The following is a 12,730-nucleotide window of genomic DNA, read 5'->3' on the forward strand; positions in this document are numbered from 1 at the left end:
TCCGGAGAATCTACAGGCTGGATCATAATTGCGCGTCACGTCAACACCATGATGCTAAATTGTGCTAAATTGACGCGATTTGCTTCTCATCTAACGTATTTGGCGGAGCTTAACACGAGGAAAAGTTAAGTTCAAAAAAGTTGGATTTTAGATATACTGTGAAATGCTGTTTCTGAAGGCCATCTGCAAATAAATTTGGAGAATAAGAGACGAACCAGCTAACGGCTGAAAAACTCTATAAAAAATAATTGGAGAACATCAAAGAAGTCCAAAGAAATTCAGTCTTTTGGACTTTTATTAACTCCTCCGGACGTTCTCTGAACTCCTCCGGACGTTCTATGAACTCTTCCGAACGTTCTCTGAACTCCTCCGACCGTTCTCTGATTTCTCCCGGAGGTTCTCTGAACTCCTCCGGACGTTCTCTGAACTCCTCCGGACGTTCTATGAACTCTTCCGAACGTTCTCTGAACTCCTCCGACCGTTCTCTGATTTCTCCCGGAGGTTCTCTGAACTCCTCCGGACGTTCTCTGAACTCCTCCGGACGTTCTATGAACTCTTCCGAACGTTCTCTGAACTCCTCCGACCGTTCTCTGATTTCTCCCGGAGGTTCTCTGAACTCCTCCGGACGTTCTCTGAACTCCTCCGGACGTTCTCTGAACTCCTCCGGACGTTCTCTGAACTCCTCCGGACGTTCTCTGAACTCCTCCGGACGTTCTCTGAACTCCTCCGGACGTTCTCTGAACTCCTCCGGACGTTCTCTGAACTCCTCCGGACGTTCTCTGAACTCCTCCGGACGTTCTCTGAACTCCTCCGGACGTTCTCTGAACTCCTCCGGACGTTCTCTGAACTCCTCCGGACGTTCTCTGAACTCCTCCGGACGTTCTCTGAACTCCTCCGGACGTTCTCTGAACTCCTCCGGACGTTCTCTGAACTCCTCCGGACGTTCTCTGAACTCCTCCGGACGTTCTCTGAACTCCTCCGGACGTTCTCTGAACTCCTCCGGACGTTCTCTGAACTCCTCCGGACGTTCTCTGAACTCCTCCGGACGTTCTATGAACTCTTCCGAACGTTCTCTGAACTCCTCCGACCATTCTCTGATTTCTCCCGGAGGTTCTCTGAACTCCTCCGGACGTTCTCTGAACTCCTCCGGACGTTCTATGAACTCTTCCGAACGTTCTCTGAACTCCTCCGACCGTTCTCTGATTTCTCCCGGAGGTTCTCTGAACTCCTCCGGACGTTCTCTGAACTCCTCCGGACGTTCTCTGAACTCCTCCGGACGTTCTCTGAACTCCTCCGGACGTTCTCTGAACTCCTCCGGACGTTCTCTGAACTCCTCCGGACGTTCTCTGAACTCCTCCGGACGTTCTCTGAACTCCTCCGGACGTTCTCTGAACTCCTCCGGACGTTCTCTGAACTCCTCCGGACGTTCTCTGAACTCCTCCGGACGTTCTCTGAACTCCTCCGGACGTTCTCTGAACTCCTCCGGACGTTCTCTGAACTCCTCCGGACGTTCTCTGAACTCCTCCGGACGTTCTCTGAACTCCTCCGGACGTTCTCTGAACTCCTCCGGACGTTCTCTGAACTCCTCCGGACGTTCTCTGAACTCCTCCGGACGTTCTCTGAACTCCTCCGGACGTTCTCTGAACTCCTCCGGACGTTCTCTGAACTCCTCCGGACGTTCTCTGAACTCCTCCGGACGTTCTCTGAACTCCTCCGGACGTTCTCTGAACTCCTCCGGACGTTCTCTGAACTCCTCCGGACGTTCTCTGAACTCCTCCGGACGTTCTCTGAACTCCTCCGGACGTTCTCTGAACTCCTCCGGACGTTCTCTGAACTCCTCCGGACGTTCTCTGAACTCCTCCGGACGTTCTCTGAACTCCTCCGGACGTTCTCTGAACTCCTCCGGACGTTCTCTGAACTCCTCCGGACGTTCTCTGAACTCCTCCGGACGTTCTCTGAACTCCTCCGGACGTTCTATGAACTCTTCCGAACGTTCTCTGAACTCCTCCGACCATTCTCTGATTTCTCCCGGAGGTTCTCTGAACTCCTCCGGACGTTCTCTGAACTCCTCCGGACGTTCTATGAACTCTTCCGAACGTTCTCTGAACTCCTCCGACCGTTCTCTGATTTCTCCCGGAGGTTCTCTGAACTCCTCCGGACGTTCTCTGAACTCCTCCGGACGTTCTCTGAACTCCTCCGGACGTTCTCTGAACTCCTCCGGACGTTCTCTGAACTCCTCCGGACGTTCTCTGAACTCCTCCGGACGTTCTCTGAACTCCTCCGGACGTTCTCTGAACTCCTCCGGACGTTCTCTGAACTCCTCCGGACGTTCTCTGAACTCCTCCGGACGTTCTCTGAACTCCTCCGGACGTTCTCTGAACTCCTCCGGACGTTCTCTGAACTCCTCCGGACGTTCTCTGAACTCCTCCGGACGTTCTCTGAACTCCTCCGGACGTTCTCTGAACTCCTCCGGACGTTCTCTGAACTCCTCCGGACGTTCTCTGAACTCCTCCGGACGTTCTCTGAACTCCTCCGGACGTTCTCTGAACTCCTCCGGACGTTCTCTGAACTCCTCCGGACGTTCCCTGAACTCCTCCGGACGTTCCCTGAACTCCTCCGGACGTTCCCTGAACTCCTCCGGACGTTCCCTGAACTCCTCCGGACGTTCTCTGAACTCCTCCTGGAGTTCTCTGAACTCCTCCTGGACGTTCTCTGAACTCCTCCTGGACGTTCTCTGAACTCCTCCTGGACGTTCTCTGAACTCCTCCTGGACGTTCTCTGAACTCCTCCTGGACGTTCTCTGAACTCCTCCGGACGTTCTCTGAACTCCTCCTGGACGTTCTCTGTACTCCTCCGGACGTTCTCTGAACTCCTCCGGACGTTCTCTGAACTCCTCCGGACGTTCTCTGAACTCCTCCGGACGTTCTCTGAACTCCTCCGGACGTTCTCTGAACTCCTCCGGACGTTCTCTGAACTCCTCCGGACGTTCTCTGAACTCCTCCGGACGTTCTCTGAACTCCTCCGGACGTTCTCTGAACTCCTCCGGACGTTCTCTGAACTCCTCCGAACGTTCTCTGAACTCCTCCGGACGTTCTCTGAACTCCTCGTGGACGTTCTCTGAACTCCTCCTGGACGTTCTCTGAACTCCTCCTGGACGTTCTCTGAACTCCTCCTGGACGTTCTCTGAACTCCTCCTGGACGTTCTCTGAACTCCTCCGGACGTTCTCTGAACTCCTCCTGGACGTTCTCTGAACTCCTCCTGGACGTTCTCTGAACTCCTCCTGGACGTTCTCTGAACTCCTCCGGACGTTCTCTGAACTCCTCCGGACGTTCTCTGAACTCCTCCGGACCTTCTCTGAACTCCTCCGGACGTTCTCTGAACTCCTCCGGACGTTCTCTGAACTCCTCCGGACGTTCTCTGAACTCCTCCGGACGTTCTCTGAACTCCTCCGGACGTTCTCTGAACTCCTCCGGACGTTCTCTGAACTCCTCCGGACGTTCTCTAAACTCCTCCGGACGTTCTCTGGACTCCTCCAGACGTTCTCTGAACTCCTCCGGACATTCTCTGGACTCCTCCGGACGTTCTCTGAACTCCTCCGGTCGTTCTCTCAACTCCTCCGGACGTTCTCTGAACTCCTTCGGACGTTCTTTGAACTCCTCCGGACGTTCTCTGTTGTTCTCCGCAGTCCGGACGTTTTTTGAAGTTCTCCGGACGTTCTCTGAAGTTTTCTGGACGTTCTCTGAAGCTTTGCAGACGTTTTCTGAAGTTCACTGGATTTCTCTATTTTTTTTCCAAAAATTTTCTGAGCGTCTCTAGTTCTCTATTGTACTATATCCTGACTAAAAAATCTCTGGTAAATCGCAAAACCAATTTAAGAAAACATTTCGGAAATTTCGAGAATGCCTCTTGAGATGTTCAACTAACTTCGAGCGCGTGTTCAGACGGCATTCAGTGAAAATCTGGAAATCTTTCATTTTAAGTTCTGATGGTCTCTAAATGTAGTCCGGATGAAATTTGTTGTATACCCTGTAGCAATTTTGTAGCACCTCTTGTAAGTTGGAGAGCCCTTCAGAACCAAGTCTGAAATCCTCCCAGGGTATGTTCTTTGGCAGCAAATCAAGGGAGCACCAGGGAAATTTTCTAACCATCTAATGAACAATTTCAGAAGACCTTCAAGGTTATTTTGGAGATCCTGAAATGAGAAATTCAGTAATAAAAAGTCCATATCACGTCCAGCAACAAGTTTTCGAAGTCTTTTTGTGGGAAAATCAAAATAATCCACTTGTAATTCGGGGAGATTTTAAAGGTAAGAAAATTCCGCGATTTTCTTGAATATCTCCTGTCAAATTAAAAGGACTTGTCCTGAACATCCTGAGTTTTAAGTTCAGCATGAAACAAAGCAAGTTTAGAAGACTGATAGGGTAAGTTGCAAGACTGACATTAAAGTTGCAACAACTTAAGAGAACAACTTAAGTTAAGAAGCGATCTTCAAACGATTTTGAGAAAACTTTTATAAGATCTTTGGGTTGAGTTCAAAGTAGACGTTTAAGCTGTACTGTTCAGAAGTTTTCCAACGTATACGTTACTATAGTTTCATAAGATTTAAAATATAATCAGTAATAACTCCTGGGCAAGTTGAAGTGACGTCCAAAGGCAAGTCCTGAGAGACTATTTTTGCTCAAAAAGTCAGAAAATATACTCAAAATTTTACAGATCTCAAAAAATCCAGAATGTCTCATGAAAAGTTCAGGAAACGCTGACGGTGAATTCAGGGGATGTCTGATTTTAAGGGAATTAGTGAATTTGGAGTGATTTCATAAGAAGGCTGGAGCATAAATTGAAGTCCTAATGATCTTTTATTTCAAAGGGCAAATTAAGAGCTGGAAGCCCAAAGGATCAAAGGATGTGGGGAAACCCAAAGAATCAAAAAGCAATTCTCGTGGATTTTCCGCCAATGTCCATAATGTCTTCTCAAAGGTTCAAGAATCAAATGCAGATAACTTCTGGCAATAATTTGAAGAATTTACAAGCAAGGGATTTTGAGTGATCATTAGACTCTCCACCCATCTTCCCTCGTAAAACACTGAAAGATTTTCAGTTAACCCCCCTCCTCCAAACATTTGTATCAGTAAAATTTTAAAATTTTCAGGAAACCGTTGCCGGAATTTCAACTTATGATGAGCCATCGCTCCCCTCTTTATCCCTTACATAATTTGTGGATGAACCTAATGAACTGAGGCTTAGCTAGAGTTTGCCAGATTACACCATCGTCGGCATAAGCCAAGGAGATAGATCTTCAGGAAACTTCGTAGAACTTTAGAACACATAAAATAAGTTCATGGAATTGCGTAGAAATTCACGAAACTTCGTAGAAGCTCTGGGAACTTTCTAGAACTGCGGCAAAAAGGAGTTCAGGAAACTCAGTGAACTTCGTAGAACTTCTTTGAACTTTGTAGAAGTATAGAAATTGTTGTAGAACTTCAGAAAATGTTGTAGAAGTTAAGAGAACTTTGTAGAACTTAATCTAACGTTGACGAAATTTAGCGAATTGTGTGGGGATTTGGAGAGATTCTATGATGTTCAAAGATTTTTCATTTACTTCATTGTGCTTCGTAAAGCTTTTGGGACATCTTAGAAATCCAGGAAACCTTATAGAAATTTGGGTAACTGCGTAGAGCTTCAAAGAACTTTGCTGATGTTCTGGGAGCTTTGTAAAAATTATAGAAAAAATCATAGAAGAGGAACACTATGTACAAGTTTGGGGAGTTTCGTGTATGTTAAGGGAGCTTTGTATGATTACAGGAAACTTCTGGGACCTGTGGGACCTTCTTAAAATGTCAAAGCACTTCGTTATTCACTCAATGTCGAGTTATAGAACCATAGTAAGAATGAAAATAATGGCCACTGTGATAGCGACTTTGCATGGGACTGCTATTATATAACTCGATAATTCTATAACTCGATGGTCCCTTCTATGTCGAGTTGAATAGAGTTCATTGTAGGTTAATGGGCTTGAAATAGTTCAGGGAATCCTGTAACAGCTAGAGAGATCTTTGTAGAACTTCAAAGAACTTCGCAAACAATCAACAAAATTTGTTATAGTGAAGGGAAATTTATAGAAGTGCGGTAAACTTTGTAGAAGTTCAACAAACTTTGTAAAAGCTAAGCATATTACGTAGAATTTCGAAGAACTTCGTAAAACTTCCTAGAAATGAAAGAAATTTTATTAAATTTGGAAATTCGTCAAACTTTGTAGAAGCTCACAGAACTTCGTAGAAAATCAAGGAATTTCGTAGAGGTTAATCAAATTTCCTATAAGTTCAGTGATTTTCGTATACTCAGTATAGGTTTATCATAAGACTTATTTCAAAAAAGCTCAATGAACTTCTTGGAACTTTGGTAACTTCGTATTGGTCGAATAAAGAGATCTTGATTGAAAAAAAACGATGGAACTTGGAACAAGTTTAGCGAACACTATATGAATTATAGAAAATCTAAACAAGTTCAGCAAAAAAGGTAAAAATCAGTTGTAGTTTGTACAAGCGATGGACAAATATTAGAAGCATACGGATCTTCGTAGAAGTTGACGGAATTTCCCAAGAGATCACGAAACTTCCCACAAATTAAGAAAACTTCATAGAGGCTCAGAGAACTTTGGATAAGCCCAATGGATTGGAAGAAGTTTAGGAAGCTTCGTTTGAGATCATGGAACTGACTTTAAGTTCAAGAAAGTTTGTGGAAAGAAGTAAGTTAGTAGAAGTGCAGAAAATTTCGTTGAGTTTTTAATGGCAAAACGTCGTTGAGTTTTTAATGACAAAAAGTCGAAAGACAAATGGTCGATGGACAAATGGTCGATGAACAAATGGTCGATGGATAAAAGGTCGAACGGAGAAAAGCTCTAAAAGACAAAAGGTTGAACGGACAAAAGGTCGAATGTGCAAATTTTCAAATAGACAAAAGGTCAAAATTGAAATAAAGGTCAAATGAACAAAACAGCGAAAGAATTTAATTTAATTCCATTAAGAATTTTTCCCTTTAAATTCTGATTGTATGACAAAAGGTCGAAAGACAAAATGTTGAACGACAAAAGGTTGAAAGACAAAAGGTTGAGAGACAAAAGGTTGAAAGACAAAAGGATGAAAGACGAAATGTCGAAAGACGAAAAATCCAATTACAGAAGTTCGAATACACAAAAGATCGAAATGACATAATGTCGAATGTGCAAATATTTGAAGAGACAAAAGGTTGAGATTGAAATAAAGGTTAAATGGACAAAACATCGTCAGAATGTAATTTAATTCCATTGGGACTTATGTCCCTATAAATTCTGATTGTATGACGAAAGGTCGAAAGACAAAAGGTTGAAAGACAAAAGGTTGAAAGAAAAAAGGTCGAAAGACAAAATGTCGAAACACAAAAGGTCGAATGATAAAAGGTCAAAAGACAAAAGGTCGAAAGACAAAAGGTCGAAAGACAAAAGGTCAAAAGACAAAAGGTCGAAAGACAAAAGGTCGAAAGACAAAAGGTCGAAAGACAAAAGGTCGAAAAACAAAAGGTCGAAAGGCAAAAGGTAGAAAGACAAAATGTCGAAAGACAAAATGTCAAAAGACAAAATGTCGAAAGACAAAATGTCGAACGACAAAAGGTCAAAAGACAAAAGGTCAAAAAACAAAAGGTCGAAAGGCAAAAGGTCGAAAGACAAAAGGTCAAAAGACAAAAGGTAGAAAGACAAAAAGTCTATAGACAAAAGTTTGAAAGAAAAAATATCGAAACACGAAGGATTGAAAGACAAAAGGTCGTGAGACAAAATGTCGAAAGACAAAAAAATCGAACGACAAGAAGTCGAATTACAAAAAGTCGAATTACAAAAGGTCGAAAGACAAAATGTCAAAAGCCAAAAGGTTGAAAGACAAAATGTCGAAAGGCAAAAAGTTGAAAGACAAAAGGTCAAAAGACAAAAGTTCGAAAGACAAAATGTCGCAAGACAAAAGGTCAAAAGATAAAAGGTAGAAAGACAAAAAGTCTATAGACAAAAGTTCGAAAGAAAAAAGATTGAAAGACAAAAGGTCGGAAGACAAAAGGTCGAAAGACAAAATGTCGAAAGACAAAAAATCGAACGACAAAAAGTCGAATTACAAAAGGTCGAAAGACAAAAAGTCAAAAAATAAAAGGTTGAAAGACAAAATGTTGAAAGACAAAAGGTTGAAAGACAATATGTCGAAAGTCAAAAGTTCGAAAGACAAAAGGTCGAAAGACAAAAGGTCGAAAGACAAAAGGTCGAAAGACAAAAGGTCGAAAGACAAAAGGTCGAAAGACAAAAGGTCGAAAGACAAAAGGTCGAAAGACAAAAGGTCGAAAGACAAAATGTCGAAAGACAAAAGGTCGAAAGACAAAAGGTCGAAAGACAAAAAATCGAAAGACAAAAGGTCGAAAGACAAAAGGTCGAAAGACAAAAGGTCGAAAGACAAAAGGTCGAAAGACAAAAGGTCGAAAGACAAAAGGTCGAAAGACAAAAGGTCGAAAGACAAAAGGTCGAAAGACAAAAGGTCGAAAGACAAAAGGTCGAAAGACAAAAGGTCGAAAGACAAAAGGTCGAAAGACAAAAGGTCGAAAGACAAAAGGTCGAAAGACAAAAGGTCGAAAGACAAAAGGTCGAAAGACAAAAGGTCGAAAGACAAAAGGTCGAAAGACAAAAGGTCGAAAGACAAAAGGTCGAAAGACAAAAGGTCGAAAGACAAAAGGTCGAAAGACAAAAGGTCGAAAGACAAAAGGTCGAAAGACAAAATGTTGAAAGACAAAAGGTCAAAAGACAAAAGGTCGAAAGACAAAAGGTCGAAAGACAAAATGTTGAAAGACAAAAGGTCGAACGACAAAAGGTTGAAAGACAAAAAGTTGAAAGACAAAAGGTCAAAAGACAAAAGTTCGAAAGACAAAATGTCGAAAAACAAAATTTCATAAGACAAAAGGTTGAAAGACAAAACGTCGAAATACAAAAAGTTGAATTACAAAGAGTCGAAAGATAAAATCTCAAAAGACAAAAGTTCGACAGGCAAAAGTTCGAAAGACAGAAGTTCGAAAGACAAAAGTTCAAAAGACAAAAGGTCAAAATGACAAAAGACCGAAAAAGTCGAATGGACAAAAGTTAGAGTAATCAAAATGTAGAATGATGAGGAAAAAAAACAAAAGGTCGAATGATTCAAAGAGGGACAAATGGTCAAATGATTAGAAGGGGAACAATGCCAATGATGCCAAATGTCAAATGAGACAGAAAGTTAAATGGACAAAAGGTCAATTAATTTGAAAGGAGACAAAAGGTCGACTGGAAAAACTAGTCGAATGGTCCGAAGAGGGACAAAAGGTCGGATGAACAAAAGGTCTTTGACTCGTTGCACCAATTGCAATTCATTGGACGGACCATGATCATCACATTATACAATTCTTGCTATGCCCAGCTTTGTGAAGCATTTTGGAGACTCTTCGAGTGAAAAATTACTATTTATAAGTAGTATTCTTCGTTTAAGGCCGAAGTTAACTTAGTCTGATGAAATTGAATTAATGGCGACCAGTTACCAGTGACAATCTGTGGGTACTAGTGGTTTGGAACAACCAGCGGAAATTTGGAGGATTGGAACGGCCAGAAGTTTTGGATCTGGACAACTTCCAGGAAGTGATGTATTGGGACGGCTATTTGAGAGGTGACTCACATTTAAATAAGTTCTGCCAGCTTATCGGGATGGCCATCATGGACAAAGTTGGTATGGGATAGACTGAATGATGAAAAGTTTGGACTTTCAACGTAGAGGAATTAATTTGGACGCCAATTAGCACACTTGTCGTAAAAGCTTCTATGCGACTTATTTCAGTCCTAATAAAGTCACTAACTGGGACACCAAATTGCGTTTGTGGTTCACGGAAAGACATTTTGATAGTTTTATTAAACTAGATCAGGACGACATTTAATTTTAAATTAATTCTTACCTTAAATTCAGTCTGCATTTTTTGGCAACTCTATGTTATTTCAAATGTTGATAAAAATTTAGCAATTTTGAAGAGAAATCAATGCATTAAAATTAAAGCACTTGCGAAAATCATTCGAAATAAAACATCAAATACTGGAAAGCACAAACTTCAAGTAGGACAATGCCAAAGCCCTCTCAAACGGTCGAGATCCGTCAAGCCAAACAGCCAACAAGTTCCTAGGAGGTACACTTATGTTTTCATTCATCCGACTGTCCGAGCAAAAATCCACCAAATCAACAGCAAATTTCCGCCACTGCCGCCACGTCAGTGACAGCAACAGAGCACAAGCACCAAACCAAACACTCAATATTGTTTCCGCCCTCTTCAGGGAGAGCGTATTTTTCCACTTGTACCACCAAACAAATATAGCTGGAAGCATCTCGAGGCAAGCATCCCTGACCGTGTGGCGACGTCCCACTCTCGATCGAGTGCGATGCTTCCAGAAGAGCAATTTCCTCCCACCAGAAGAAATTCATTTGCTTGGCTAATTGAAGGGCCCCGGATTGTTTGCGTTTGTGCGGGTGGCATCTTCTGAGGGAAAAGTCAAGCCTTGTTCGGGCAAATCAGTTACGTAAGAAACTTTTCCCTCGCAGCCTTTTCCCAAGAAAGTAACACTCCGTTCAAATCTCATAAAATCCAAAGACAGTTTCCCGATGGAAACTTCCCCATTTACTGCCGAAAGCGTCTGAGTTGGGCAATGAAATAAAGTGAAATAAAAATAAAAGAAAGCTCCGGGCCAGGGGAAAACTTTCCGTCAGTCCAAGTGTCAAACGCACTCGTAGAGAAACCGAAAAGCGAGTGGGCGGGGCGGCGAAAAGTTATTTTTTTCCTTTTACCCCATAATCATCATTGTCGCTCGGTGTCGTCGTTGGTCACTCAAAATGATGGCAGAGAAGCTAGAAGACGGCCGCTCACTAAAATCAGTCAACCGGTGCGATTACTTCTGCTACTAGGCACTAACTGAGGTGCCCATAAAATCCGGTGATCCGAGGATGGTGGCCAACCGCTTGCTGAGGGAAGGTTCGCATAAATGGAAAAGTTTCCGTGAGGAACGAGATTTCTGTGACACTTTATTAGTCAGTCTCGTTTATTTTCTGGTCACCATCGGTTGGAACATGTCGGCGGGGGCCAAGCAAGCAATGACACTTCCAAAAGAGTTGAGTGGGTTGCACAAATTTTGATCAAACGGATTTCTTTCGGAGCCATTTGCAGCGGCCATCTCCGGCTAAGCTGAGTTTGATTGGAAGTGATGTCAGCAGGGGCTTGGATAGGAATGAGAAAGGTACTGAGTGGTTTTGTGATTTGTTGGCAGACGTTCGGGTTCGGTCAGGCAGAGCGGGAAAGTTTGGGATTGTGCAGTTATTAGTTGGATTGATCGATAGTGACAGTGAAAATGGTTGATTCGAGGAAGCCTAGAGTCAATCCTGTAAAGTTCTAGGGAAATCAAAGTTAGGCCTGTCATGGTGGTTACTCTAAGACAGTTCCATTAATTTCAGGAAAAACACAGAAAGTTTATAAAGTTCTGATAAACTCCGGAAAAAATAAGGAAAGTTCCGAACTCCTTAGATTAATTTCGAATAGGCACCCTGCCAAACATGATAGAATATCATGTTCCAAAAGCTTTCCACAGCAACTCAGAAACCTTAGAAAAGAAATCTCTCTGTCAGATCTTCCTTTGGTTGTCATTCCAACTGGAACCGCTTTAAAATACTTCAACATTTTTTTTTTTCAGTGCTCATTGAGGCATTCCTAAAGTCCCTCAAAAATTCCTTGGATTTTTTTCTACATCTTAAACTAGTCTAAACTTCAAACTTCTGTCTTAACCAGGAAGTGCTCTGGACGTAACATGCCGGACTTTTCAGAAGACATTCCGACATTTTCCAGAACGTCATCCCGCTTAAACAGCATCACCCTCCAAGCTTGAATTGCATACACTTATGAGTGCAAAAGATTAAACGCTACTCATCTCATGCTGCAGTTTCTGACTTGTTTCGCTTTAATCCGCATCCACCGTATGTTGCACAAACAGACTTGCACCGGTGCATTGATAGTTAACTGCCACCATACCCGCACTGCGGCGAACCCAAGATGTCTCCCACGACCGACGACAGGTTCCACTGCGTCTACGGCTACCCTCAGAACGTCGTCTTTCAAACAATGACAGCTCAACCGGAAATGAGTTTTCCCAAACACACACACACACACCTCCTGCACTGTTCCCCCCACATAGACCAAAGTCCCAAACAAACCCATCTTATTTGTTTACCCTGCTGCTGCTGCTGTTGCTGCAGTTTACCTTGGGTGTGTGTGGCAAAGCCATTTAAACACAGCGCCGCAGCAACAACGGCAAGCGAACATCTCGACAACCGACGGAGCCAGAATCTACCTATTGTTTCCCTGAGTTTTATAAGTGCCGTGGACTGTCGAACGACCATCATCTGCCGAACCGTCCTCCTCCGGACTGACTGAGTGGAAGGTGCATGATGATGGCGTGCACCACGTCGATTTGTGTTTCTCCAAACAATCAAAAGAAGCAGATTTCATTTGCTGCCTGGTACTTGGTTCAGAGGGGTAGGAGAGGGGTGAGAGGTGAGTACCACTATTTGTTTGCTTATTTGTTTGCCTTCCCACTTTGGGGGTTTGGTCGGTTTTCTATGAGCTGGGGCGAGCATGCTAGCACTGCTGGCATGGCGTTGGTTTTTGATGATG

General features: G+C 43.3%; 1 protein-coding gene across 1 annotated transcript; it reads right to left on the reverse strand.

The window, feature by feature from the left end:
* Positions 1-218: 218 nt before the first annotated feature.
* LOC135714458 (trichohyalin-like) lies at positions 219-12,274 on the reverse strand. Its single transcript, XM_065237838.1, has 4 exons — positions 12,271-12,274; positions 3,351-3,740; positions 313-3,270; positions 219-235 (listed from the first exon to the last, which is right to left on the reverse strand). Exons 1-4 carry the CDS (start codon positions 12,272-12,274, stop codon positions 219-221), a joined length of 3,369 nt encoding a protein of 1,122 aa, XP_065093910.1.
* Between the last annotated feature and the right edge of the window lie 456 nt (positions 12,275-12,730).

This window comes from Ochlerotatus camptorhynchus, unplaced genomic scaffold (genome assembly GCF_037179485.1).
Source record: "Ochlerotatus camptorhynchus isolate MF236.1 unplaced genomic scaffold, CSIRO-AGI_Acam_v1.1 ptg000646l, whole genome shotgun sequence".
Taxonomy (NCBI): Eukaryota; Metazoa; Arthropoda; class Insecta; order Diptera; family Culicidae; genus Ochlerotatus; species Ochlerotatus camptorhynchus.